General features: G+C 45.9%; 1 protein-coding gene across 6 annotated transcripts in view; it reads left to right on the top strand.

Moving 5' to 3' along the window:
• The window catches only part of Ica1 (islet cell autoantigen 1), a 147778-nt gene extending 142934 nt beyond the window's left edge, over positions 1-4844 (top strand). For 4 of the 6 annotated variants that reach the window (XM_052721875.1, XM_052721873.1, XM_052721874.1 and 1 more), the window contains exon 14: positions 2390-4567. In XM_052721875.1, coding sequence (XP_052577835.1) covers positions 2390-2574 — 185 coding nt within the window. In that variant the 3' untranslated portion in view covers positions 2575-4567. The other 2 variants (XM_052721877.1, XM_052721876.1) reach the window with 1 other exon arrangement.
• Positions 4845-13050: the final 8206 nt, after the last annotated feature.

Here is a 13050-nt window from a genome sequence, read left to right as displayed (position 1 = left end):
GCTGCTTGTCATGGCGGCGGCTGGCAGTGTCTCCCTCCGCCTTCCTGTTCTCTCAATTCTCCTCTCTGTTAGTCCCGCCTATACTTCCTGTCTGGCTACTGGCCAATCAGTGTTTTATTTAGTGGCCAATCAGCAACACATTTGACATACAGACCATCCCACAGCACCCATCTCTGTGCTCTGGCCCCGATGACCTCCTAACAAACATGTTGATCCAACCAGCCAACAGGCCATCCAGGGCGCTGTTCCCTAAACTTACATTGGCCTCAAGGATTCCATTTCAGTCAGTCAGCTCCTCTAACCAGCTCACAGATGGCGTGGGGGAAAGCATCTCTAACTGGCTTACAGGTGATGTGTGTCAGGAGACAGGCTGTAGGGTTGGAGGGAACGAGACGCAGGTTGCTGGTGGGCGGGTGTGATGACTATGAAGGACTACAGAGAAGAGGGGGACTGTTACCAAGTTAGCGTTGCCTCCTCTCAACCTTTCCTGTAACTGGTGCTGTTGGGCACACATTTGCCCCACAACTTTCACTTTCCACATTTACTGTTTTTTATGTGATTTGGGTCTAGAAGGAAAATGGTTAAGGGCCAATTTTCTAGGAACTGGGGAGGTTTTGTTATTCTTGGATCTCACCAAATACTGGTCATTTAAAGTTGTTTTATTGGAGTATAATTTACATGCCATAAAATTCACTAGCTGTAAGAGAACAGGTCAAGGATTTCTCATAAATTCATATGGTGAAGTTGGAATTCCAGCATCCCAGAAGGCTCCTATGACACCTGAAGCGTCTGATTGTATGTGAATCATGCTGACTGTATGTTTAAGTATCGTTCCAATGAATAGCAATGGCGTTTAAAACCCTTTCTGGTTTCCATTGTCTTGTACCAAGGCAATGGGTCGCAGGCCATCTGTTTCATTACTTGTCAGTCTTCATTATTAAGTCTGTGTACTGCCCATCTAAAATGAAGTACGTCTAGCTAGTGAGTATGAGACCATATGGACTGCCAAGTACATCGTTGCCATCTCTTATGATAACACACCAAGAGTATGCGTCTTGCCATTTAAAGGGTGGGGGGTTTAAATACTTTGTCTTAATTCAAGAATCATATATCCGAACCCCCACAGTGTGCCTGTGTCCTAAATGATACAAAAATGAATAATACATGACCCATGGCTTCAAGGGTTCATGACTCCTGAATGTGGCAAAAACAAACTAATAAAAATAGCATAATTCTATAATTGAGTCCACTGGAAAGTGTGGACATTATAATAGCAGGATAAACAAATGGTACTCAATCATCATGCGATTTTTGTAGCATATAAAGAGTGATACTCTTGTGCTGGAAACTGTATTCCCTGACTGATCTGAACTCTGCAATCCAAACACAGTCTCTCTTGAGGACTTTGCTGGAGACTAAATTATTCCTTACAAAGAACTACAAAACACTGTAAGCAAGACCATCTCAGTAAGAGGAAGAGTTTTAGGCATAATGATTCTCATAGTGATGCCGTTTGAAGGTCAACATTTTAATGTAGGCTTAATCAGGAAACAGCTACCTGCCCTGTGTTAAGTATTTTGGAGTGTTCAAAAGGAAAACTTTCATACCTCTTCCAAGAGATAAGAATTTGAACACAAAGAACTAAAGCAGAGATTCAAATATATATATATATATATATATATATATATATATATATATATATATATATATATATATATATATGTTGTGGGAATGGGACTTGCTTCCCTAAAGCAAGAGTGCTGAAGGCCTCTACCCTGCAGGCAGGGCACAAGGGTATAATGCTGAGTTACACAAGCCAGATGACATTGTATGGCATAAAGTTAACCCCATATAAACTCTCCCCACTCATCTATTTGGGATGGACACTGCTATTTATTTAACTGTATTAATTCAACTTCTCAATGTACAGGAAATAGATGCACACTACTCTCTTGGTAGAGATGTGTGGTTACGAGTTCTATTGCTATGTTCGTTCAATTTTAAGCCTTCCTTATTTGTGACAGGAAACCATGATTCTTGGTTTTCTGATGTTTTTGGTGTGGTGATGAAATCGCCATACTCGACAAGAAAATGGGTATAAAACAAAAAAGGCAAAACAGTGCTCTGATACTAGCAACTTCTTGGTTGCTTTTCGAAGTCCACTGTCTTCCTTAATTTCCCATGTATTTCAATTGGATATGGTCCAAAGCTTCTCCTGTCCCCTCAGAGTTTTCCCAGTCTGAGGAAGATGAGAGAAAGGTCTTGTCACATCATCCTCTGCCTTCTTGCTGGAAGCCACCGTGGGTTAGAACCACATATATGCTCAGCAGCCGGTGGGGTGGGGTGACGGTTCCTGCTAGATCTAATGTCCTTTGGTTTTGAATATTAGGCTGGTCAGAGAGCAATGTCAGTCCTCATACTCCATGGCCAGCACCACAGACAAGCAATTCAAATGACAGCAGCGCTGCACTGAAAGGTAAAGCAGTCTCCCCTCTCCCACGACAGCTGTCTTCCTTTCCAGCAGCCCTCTCACTCTTGCTGTACTCCTTCACTAGTGTGCATCTGCACACCTAGAGCTCAAGTGCAGGGCTGCGGGATGAGGAGTTAGGCATGATCCTAGAAATTACATTCTGACTTTTTTTCCTGGCTTCCTGCCCTCAGTCACCATTCCCCTCATCGGACTCCTCTAATGAGGGGGCATCCAATACGTATATCTCTGTGCGATCCTTGAGATGATAAACTGCAAACAGCAAAGCAGGAAAGACCACTGTGGTTTGCTGGCTTTAAAAATACCATTGTTCACCACATAAGGAATAGAGTTAGAGTGCCTCGGGAAGGGTGGGGCGTCTGAGCTGTCAAAAGAGGTCCTTTCAAGTCTGTGAGATCTGCTCTCTTTTGGGACAGGCCCCTGAAGTGAGCATCTGCTGGACAGAAGATCTCATGTGTATTCCCAGCTCTATCTCTGTTCCTTTGGTCATCACCCCCTCTCCCTTTGACCATAGGACATTAGAGGAAACGTCTGTCCCATTATCATCAGAAAGTGTTCCTGTGGTGTTCTTTTAAGTGCTGTGCAAATAATTTGCACCTGTTTTTACTCCTAGCGGAGACCTGGGGATCTGAGGGTTGCCTTCAAGTGCAATCACCTGCCTTAGCTTCTAACTGCAAGGCTGTGATCACTCTCTGGGGACCTTCTCAGACCTTTGCAAGAGGTCAGGAGAAAGGGGAAGTAAGTGTGTAGCATATTTTCACTGGAGATAGCTTTAAGATATCTTGATACTCTCTATCAAGAATTGAGATAAACTAATCCATCTAGATCAGTCTTGCCCCATACACTATCCTCACATGACCTCTAACATGATGAGTTGTGATTCTCTCCAGTCCATGGGTTGTGAGGGCTAAGCACATAGAATTCAATTAAGGTTACCTGCGGTAACAACCTATTCAGAAAACTGTTCTGACTGCTCGTCTCGCCTTTACTAGCTGTTCCTATGTGTACTTGTCATATCTCAAATCTGATGACATAATACATACATTGATCCTGTTATTACAGAATAATGTACCTATTGGGTATTATGATTAGAAATAGGGAGATGAACCTAAAGTATAAAGTGCTTCATTAACTATCTTCAGTGACATTTTAAAGAATCAAAGATGGTTTATGTGACTCTGATCCCATTCTGTCCCTTCACTCTAGGCCAGTTTTGAGACTCTTTCCAGCCAGATGGCAAGCACATTCTTAGCTGCTCCCTGCTAGAAGGGCACCCTATTAGAGACATTTATTCATACTTCTGACACCTCCACCTGTTGGAGAGGGGGTCGGGGGAGCCCAGATTACTGAGCCAGTGAAGTAGATGCTCACATGGAATGATTTATATGGGAGAGTCCCAGCTTGTTTATAAATCACTTGCATGAAACACTCTTGGAAATTCTCTCCTCATCTGGAAGACACTTCGGCTGTCTAACCACGGTATTTGGGAAGTCAGGGCGGGTGCTTTGGTGAAGGAGCAGTAGAGTGAAGGGCTCCAGTGAGGGGGGTGAAGGGATTTCAAGCCTGCAAAGGGAAGGAAAAGCACCTCAAGGGCCTTTTGCCTCTGCCAGGCAAAGGTGGAAAAGCCTATGACCGGAATGGCAGAGAGGCTGGGCATGGGTATGACCTCCTCTGGGCCTGTGCCTTTGAAGGATGAAAAGGGAAACACCAGATTGCTCCTGACCCAGGGGACCTGAAGGGATCCCTCCAGCAGACACTGGAAAGCACCTTGCTTCTTCAGCCATCCAGTGTGATTTCTGAAATAGCCATGCTGTTTCCTGGTTGAGGCGAAAAGACAAGAGTGTACGATGTTGAGCAGCTCACAGAGCTACGGCTGGAGGTGTAGCTACAGGTGGTGCTCAGTTAACTTAGAACACAGCTCCTTCTTCATGGGCCCTCAGGCCACAGTTTAGGAGTGTCAGCCAGTCAGGGGTCATAGAATTTCCTAACTGTTAGACATCAAGAGTCATGGGCTGCCTGAGCCCAGCATGGCAGGGGTAGTCCTTGAGAAAGTAGTTTTGTTCACGTTTCTTCTTCTTTCCCCAGAGCCTGCCAAGGCTGCCTCGGACCTGACTGCCTGGTTCAGTCTCTTTGCTGACCTCGACCCCTTATCAAATCCTGATGCTGTTGGGAAAACTGATAAAGAACACGAATTGCTCAATGCATGAGTCTGCAACCTTCAACAGGGAGCCCTCGGGCCACTCCACAGCACCTCATCCAAGGCTTGCAGAAGTCTGACGTGCTCAGTATGCTGTTTTAATATTTACGTGCCATTTTAATAAAATGAGAGGGTCAAGGCCCTGTTTCTATCGGTATAGATTTTTACTCTCACTTGGTTTTTCTGTTCTCCGTGTGCAGTGAACGATGGCGGAGGATGCAGGAGCAGTCAGCAGGCCACTGCTTGCTCTTGCAGACACCCCATCAGAAGCATTGCTGTGTCCGTACACCATGGTGCAATCCAAGTCTAACTTACACACCTGAATGTGGGCTCACACAATGTGTCCTCAGGGGCACCGGGAGGCTGACAATGCTTTGTGCTTACTTGTGCCCCATCGCCCTCAGAAGGGGCTTCAGGAAGATCTCTTCATCCTGCTCTGCATACCACCTTTCACTGAGCTCTGGTGAAGATCCATCCAGACAACCAAAGACACACAAAGACACCCACCACACTTGACTGTGGCCACGTGCCACACTGGCAGAGGAGCTGGGCTTTGTTCTGCTCCATGCCCTTTCTGTGCTGCATATATGTACATCCTAATGTCTCCTTTCATGGTCTTCGCAGCTGAATTCAAAAGCATGTATTCCAGGAGCTGCTTGTAGCATTTTCTTTAATAGCAAAACTTAAACATTAAACTGAAAACATCATTCGATACACAAGTTCAAGTCATGGCTTCTATTGGAGACTCTGCTGTGTGCTAAGAGGGGCACTGTGGATGGTGGGATAGAGGAGGCAGGTGGGCCCCACAGGCAGTTCTGAAGCTATTGACTAGACCCCAGGCAGGCATCCCCAAATAAGACAACCAGGTTATATGGGCTGCACTGGATTTTTGTAGGATCAGGAAACAGCAGTAATGACAGATTTCTGTGTGGGCACATGAACAGCTCAGTGATACTGATAGAGTATCACTAACCCTAGAGTTGGCACTTACCCTCCTGGTCACAGGTTACCGGTCATGTCAGGGTCCCACACATTCCCTGAAGTTCACGTACACTATGGCAATGCACTTAAGGTCCTGTGTGGGATGAGTGATGGTCCAGGGGAAGAAAGGTTCTCAGTGCTAGGCCAGGCCAGTGGCTTCTTCCAGGCCCTGTTGCCCATCTCAGAGAAGGCTTTCTGGGCCACCTTCAGAAACACAGGAGCACCTCATCAAAGGGCTTGACCACAGCTCTAAAAAATACTCTGAGGGCTGGAGACACAGACTGTTAGAGGTGCCTTCTCGGGATAGGAAAGGTAACGGTCTGGGAGCCAGGCGGGGCCTTAGTTCAGGTTTCGTTTCTGGCTTTGCTGCCCTGTGCAGGCTGTCAGGGTAACATTACTAGAATCTTCTCTAGCAGATTTCTCAGCTCTGCGTTAATGTACTTTGAAGTTGTCAAGAAACAAAATCAGAACCCTACCTCATACTCCTCTAAACATTGGCGTGGTGCCATCTCCCTAGTCCACCATCTCAGGGCCTGTTTGCTATGTGGGAGACCATGACAACCCTTCCCAGTCTTCAAGAGCTTCCTGAGAGCTCACCTCCATCACTGGAATACCTCTAGATGTACCTTCAATAAACCAAGGACTGAGCCCTACTGTCATCCTGCAAGTCTGCCTCCTGCCCTACCTCTGCCTCTCTCCTTTAGCCAGGCCAGGATGGTGCCCAACTGAGCCTGGCCAGGTCTGTGCTTTAGGCACATGCCATTAGATGCTGCCACCCTAGAGATCAAGACCCTATTCAAAATCTGCCTTCAAGCAGCCAGAGCCCTAGAGTCGCCTTGGGAGCAATGGATTTATGATTACCAGATCAAGTTGTCCTATGTGGAGTGAGGACTAAAGGTCCTAGTTTCACCCTGGGCCACCTTTGTTTGCAGCCATGAAACACCCCCAAAGTCCCAGTGAGGAGCTGAATATGGAGGGCCAGTCTGCTCCATCCAGGCAGTGGGAGGGCAAGGGAGGGGAGTTCTTCTGTTTTGAATGGGTTACTTTAAACAGTAGGAGGCTGCATTTTAAAGCATCAGGGAGTAGAGGAAAGAGGATCATGGTAGTTGGATAAGCTTCGCCACCAGGAAAAGGAAAGGATTGCTCATGGCTTTTTCTCCATGAGTTTTCTTTCTATTTTCTTTGTGAAAAGGAAAGAAAAGAAACAGACTCCGTCTCCTTTCCCATCTGCAATCCACTTGGGCAGCCTCTTGATCCCTTTGGAGAGGCGTGTTTTGATCCTGCTCACACAAAGCCCCTCGACCACCTCTCCTGTTCAAGGAGAAGCAGCTGCAGCTCCGTTGCCTTGTCGGTGGCCTGTGCACCGCCTGGCCGAGGCACTTCCTCTGGGACCCACCTCGAGCCTCCCTAAACCTGTTCCTGACATGAAGAAGACAATGTGTCTTTCCCCTGTTCGCCCACAGTCTCGCTTCTCCATTTCCATCTCACCTCAGGCAGCCAGCCTGAGCCACAGTTACACTGGAGCTTGAGACAAAGATAGGAAGCCTCTTCATCGGGCTTCCCTTGGTTTTCCTGCTGTTTCTGATGGTTTCAGTATGACCCTGGGCCCCCTCCCCTTCCCCCAGCGAACAGATAAAGAAACCCACACTGGAAGGAGGGGCTGGGAATGATTCTCTTTGTGCCTGCCTTCTTTTCCCAACTGACACCAGCCCTGGCTCTGGATTCGCTTTACAGATTCATTCCCCTCCAATTGTAATTTTAGAAATGTCAAGTTGATTTTGAGTTCTGGATGAGTGAGAAAAGCACCCATCAGCCTCAGAATTAGAAATCACTGATTTAGAAAGAGCCAGCACTTTTTTTTTGGGGGGGGGGGGGGTTGGTTGCTGGAAGTTTTCGCTCGAGAAAACTGTGTTCGGCTTGAAGCTAGCACCCCTGGGTGTGAAGGAGAGGCAAATCTATTATGCTTTAGCCAATTTTTATAACTGGTTTGGGGCCAGGGCTGAGGGCTCTGAAGGTACTTTGTGAGGCCCCGCCCCTACCAGATGACACCTACCAAGCCCTTTTTGCCTTCTGCCCACTCCTGGAGTCAGCTTGAGTTCCCCTTTTAGGAGATGCTGCACCAAGACCCCACCCCAGAGCCCAGAGTCTCTGGCAAGGGCTCATGGCTAAATACTAACACTGTTTGATTTTGTCAATATATTGGAGCTGCACCTGTTTTTGTGATCAACTAGTGTCCCCCACAAAGGACACAGTTAATCCTCTGCTTCCTGCTTTGATTGGAGGCAGCTTCCTGGCCCTCTGACTGGCACTCTCTGTGCAGTGATGTCGGTAGGTCTCTTCAGCTTGGTTGGAAGATAGATTCCAGCGTGGAGGCAAATCCAAATGACTGACCATGGCTGCCAAGAATTCTGCATTGGGAAGGCTTCTAGAAAATGAGCAATGTTTACTAGAACCCATCTAGTTTATGATGGGTGTGGGGCAACCAACACTGCCTCAGACCTTGCCTTCCAGGAAGCTTTGAAACTTTCTTTTTATCAAAAGGAGCTAGTATTCTGGAACCTTCAGGGAAGGACATGTGTGATAAGAACAACAAAGTTCAGGGCCCAGTCATTACCAAAGCCCATCCCAACTCAAACTGACTTAAACATCAGACCTGTAAAACCAGCATTCAGGAGATGGAGGCAGGAGGATCATGAGTTCAAGGTCATCCTTGGCTATGTAGTCAGTTTGAGACCAGCCTAGATCTCTCTCGCTCTCGCTCTAGCTCTCCCCCTCCCCCTCCCCCTCCCCCTCCCTCTCCTCTCTCAGCTCTGATTCCTCCATTTCTTCAACCCGGTCAGACATTTCTTAGCAGATACGAAATGGCCACCAGTATCTCTAATCAAAGTTTTGGAATGTACCTTGTGTGGGTCCTGTATGTACTCTTTATTCACTGGGATCAAAGGGTAGAAAACGGGTGTTTGATAAGCTCCCTTCAGGTAAAGTGGGATGCTCTTCCTAGAAGAAGACAGGATGGCGGCTGAGCAGAAGAAGGCACTACCGATTTGCCCTGGCTTCTCTACTGAAATGACTTCGAGGAGACACTTGTCTTCCCAGAGGAGAGTGAGTGGACGGCAACAGGTCGGTTAGAGAAGCCAGCAGCCCCGGTGACTTGTTGAGGCTCCTTGCCTTCCAGTGCCTATAAGGGGCTATGGAGGACCAGAAGCCCTCTGCATCTAACACACTTCTATCCAGATAAGGAAACTAGGGACCACAGCGCCATCAATAAAATACTCAAAGTCAGTGGCATCTTAGGACTGGAACCCATGTGGTTGGACCCCAAGCCAGGGCTTCTTTTACATCCAAGTGTTTGCTAGAGATAACAAGCTATAAGAAAGAATACAAAGACAGGCAGAGTTCCTGCAAGAACCAATATTTATCCCTCCACCCCCCCCCCCCACACACACACACATTTCTTATTTTTCTTTTCAGAAGCCAGTCATTAAATATACCCTTTAAGGAAGGATTTAGGAAAGTAGTTTAGGGCAATAAACAAGAGTTTATCTCTCTTCAAGTCAAGCCTCTGCCGGCTGTAGGTCATAGCCCTCTCTGAGGAAATAACAGTCCCGTCCAGTGGAGTTACCACAGAGGAAGGACCTCAGTTCTAGGACCCTTCCATGGGGACCTCAGCTCCTAACAGCACACAACTGGAAACAGGCATCACTGAGGCTTCCTCAGTTCCTGAGATGCTATTTATTAAAGTGAGGGAGGGAGACTGTCCTTTCTCAATGACCTTCCAGCAGACTCACCAAGCTCCATTTTCTTTCCGCACTGTTTATCGACTCATTCCTAAATATCAAAGGAATGGAAGGGGGTGCGCCTGGAAAATCTTTTTTTTTTTTTTTTCTTTTTCAGAGCTGAGGACTGAACCCAGGGCCTTGCGCTTGCTAGGCAAGTGCTCTACCACTGAGCTAAATCCCCAACCGCGCCTGGAAAAAAATCTAATGAAAAGCTCAAGATGTGGTTTTGTTGGTAGCGCGAGGGTAGTGCTAGTTAGCGCGCACGAAGCCTTCAGTCTGGTCTGGAGTACCATGGAAAGTGGGCTTGGTGGAACACGCCTACAATCCCAAAGCAGGAGGTAGAGACAGAGGCTCAAGTTCAAGCTCACCCTCAGCTACATACGAGCTCAAGGCCAGCTGGCGACTGGAGACCCTGTCTTGCCCCTCTCACATTAACATGTATGTGTGTGTGTGTGTGTATCTATATCTATCTACATATATATATATATATAATTTTTAAAGAAAGCCTAATAAACAAGTGTTTGCTGACTTTCCCACGAACTGGACAAGATTCTCTGCTGAGGTCGAGAGAAATGAAGAGGGTTCTGAGCTGGACCTAAGGGATACACTATAACACTCGCCAATTTTAAAAGGTTCTTTTTTTTTATTTTGTTTTTGTTTTGTTGTTGTTGTTGTTGTTGTTTTTTTACAATGAATCACTCACTAACCAGAACACCAATTAAAATAATTAGGATGCAGAGCAGTTGGACCCCTGTAACATTGTTGATGGGAAGGCAAAATGGAACAGCTATTTGGGGAAACAGTTTGGCAGTTTCACAGAAAGTTAAGCACATGCATGCTGTACAAACCTGCCAATCCCACAACTAGGAATTTACCCTGGAGAGAGGGAGAGGAAAAAAAATATATGTATGTATATGTATCCACACAGAAGCCTCTATGTAAATGTATAGCAGCTTTATTCATAATCTCCCAAACTGGAAACAGCCCAGATGTCTTTCAGCTGCTGAAGGAGTAAAATGAAAAGTCTGTGGCACAAGCATAGAGAGGTATTATTTTTCAATCAACACGAACAAGCTACATGAGGCTAACTCAACCGAAAGCGTGCACCCCTTCGATGATGCTGTGTGAAGAATGCTTTACATCTGTGTATTCCCCCCCAAAATTCATAACCCAGTTTAAAAATAAGAACAGTACCAAACGAAGTCAGACCAAGGCACTGTACGAAATCCCAGATCCATACCTTTCAAAAGCTTCCTTGAAGAAGGCCACCTCGGATAGAGGGAAACTGTAAGAATCAAGATAACCAAATGCCACATGGGAACCTGGAGCAGAAAAAAGGCATTATTAGGAAAACCAGTGATTCTCAAAGTTGACAGTTTAGCTAATAGTACTTCGTGCCAATGTAGGTTACTAAAATTTTTAACAACTGTCATACAGTTATATGGGGTGTTAATAAAAAGGAAGCCAGCCATGGTGATATGGAAACTTTGTATTATGTTGCAACTTTTCTATGAATCTAAAATTATTCCATCGTAAATGTTGTATTTTTGATCTTTTACCCCAATGGCTTGGTACTATATGGTTTCCATATGCATAAAATTTGGAAAAGTCAGACCTATATATATAGAGAGATCAGATCTATGTTTACCAAAGACTGAGGAGGAAAGGTAGTGGACTGCAGAAGTCACAGAGCATTTGGGGGGATGGAACTCTGCTGGGGCTCTGTTGATGGTTTCATGACTGCCTGAATTTGTCATAATCCATAAAGGTATACACTAAAAAGGGTGGACTGTACTGAGTGTAAACTATGCCTTAATAAGTGTAATAAAAGGGGAGAGACTGGACTCTGGACTCTCAATACACGGTCCTTATGAAGCAGGAGAGCCCCTGGGAATCTGGAACTGAAGCCTCAGCCTGTGATGCAGGGGAGGGCAGCAGATGTGCCTCCTGCTGCAAGAGCAGTGCAGCTCACAGCCACAGCCACCTGGGTGTTAGCAAGGGCAGGACGAGCTGAACTTCAGCAAGTGTGGTCACACGAACTTGAGCTTTTCGGGCACTGCAGCAAGAGAGGGCGAGCTGGAGTCACACACTGTACGCTTCATCAAGGAGTATCACACTCACTGCCCCTACCCACCCCCAGTATCCAGAAATGGCCATGTGGCCCAGTTCAACTGCAAGGGACTGGGAAATAGCTTCTAGCAGATAGACTATTGCTTGAATGCTACACTGATCTTGAAAAGGGTCATGATCTTCAAAGCTGGCTTTGGAAAACATTGCAGTAGTGAAACACATCAATTCCATGGCAAGAAGGAAATATGCATGTATTACTAAAAGGATTTTTGTGCGGTTTTAGAATACAAAAAATATTGAACGATGAACAGCTCTGTCTTCTTACAGAAGATTGGGAAAAAATTGAAAATGTACCATTATAAACCAAATATTCAAGATACCCTCCATACTCTTGTTTCCCCCCTTTTAAACATTCCTGGCTCCTGTTCTATCTGAAAAGACAAATCTTCGGCTAGTGACTCATGCTCTGAGCCACAGGGCCACCTGGTTTCATCAGATGAGTTCAAGAAGCCTGCTGGAACAGCTGTTCACCTGAAGAAGACCTTTTCCGATTCTTCCTCCGTTCATTCTGGGCTGGTGATCACACAAATCTGTCCATTACTAAAGCACTAGCCTAGGTTGCCAGAAACAATGCACAATCACTATAAAGCTGCAGGAGCCCCATCCAAGCACAGAGGATAAGCTGGCAGAGCAGAGGAATGGAAAGGTGGAGCACCAGAACTAGATGATAAGACCTCTTGCTAGAGACACTGCTGGATCACAAGATATGTACAAAATAGGCTAGAACTGAGCTGGAAAACTCCTCCCTGTTGGACAGCTTTCATAGCGCTAGAAGGTGCTATTCAAACGGTTAGGAATAAAAAGACATCAGTGGCCTTACCAACCTGCCAGGCAAGATGTGCTATGATGGCGCAACTGTTATGGGGGTAACCAGTCATTCTACAGTTGGATTCAAGGACATCTCTCCAGGAGGGAATCCATGACTGATATGCAAACCCAGTCATAAATCTTGCCTGGAGATGTCATAAACCCCAGAAAGGAACTTACTACTGTTGTCTAACTAAATTGATATAGTATCAAACTACCTTCTAAACACCTAAATTTATATCCATAGATAAATGCTACTCTAGGCCTTACTCAGACAAGCTTCCCTTTGCAGTAAATGGTGGTGGATACAGAGACTCATGGCTGCCAATGTTGCCCAGAATAAGTTGACAGTCCTAAATAAGACATTTATACTATCCTCTCAAAGTTCAGGAAGCATCTCATGGAAGAGGTGTCAGAATGAATGTAAAAGCCAGACAATAGAGAGAAGGGTGCAAAATGCTGTCTTCTGGGCATGCCACAGCCATTGCAACCAGCAGCTGCAGGAACCTGCACTAGTTGTATAAATCAGCATTCAGTCATGGGTATAAAAGGAATGTACGGGGGGCCTTACCCTTCCCTGCTTAATTATTGGCTACTAGCAGCCTCTGGGAGTCATTGTCATGAGTAGTAGACCCATTGCTGAGTCCACGAGGTCTCAGCAGATAATT

Source organism: Peromyscus californicus, unplaced genomic scaffold (genome assembly GCF_007827085.1).
Source record: "Peromyscus californicus insignis strain IS unplaced genomic scaffold, ASM782708v3 Scaffold_6__1_contigs__length_162567912, whole genome shotgun sequence".
Lineage (NCBI taxonomy): Eukaryota > Metazoa > Chordata > Mammalia > Rodentia > Cricetidae > Peromyscus > Peromyscus californicus.
This window is presented reverse-complemented; position numbering and strand designations above follow the sequence as displayed.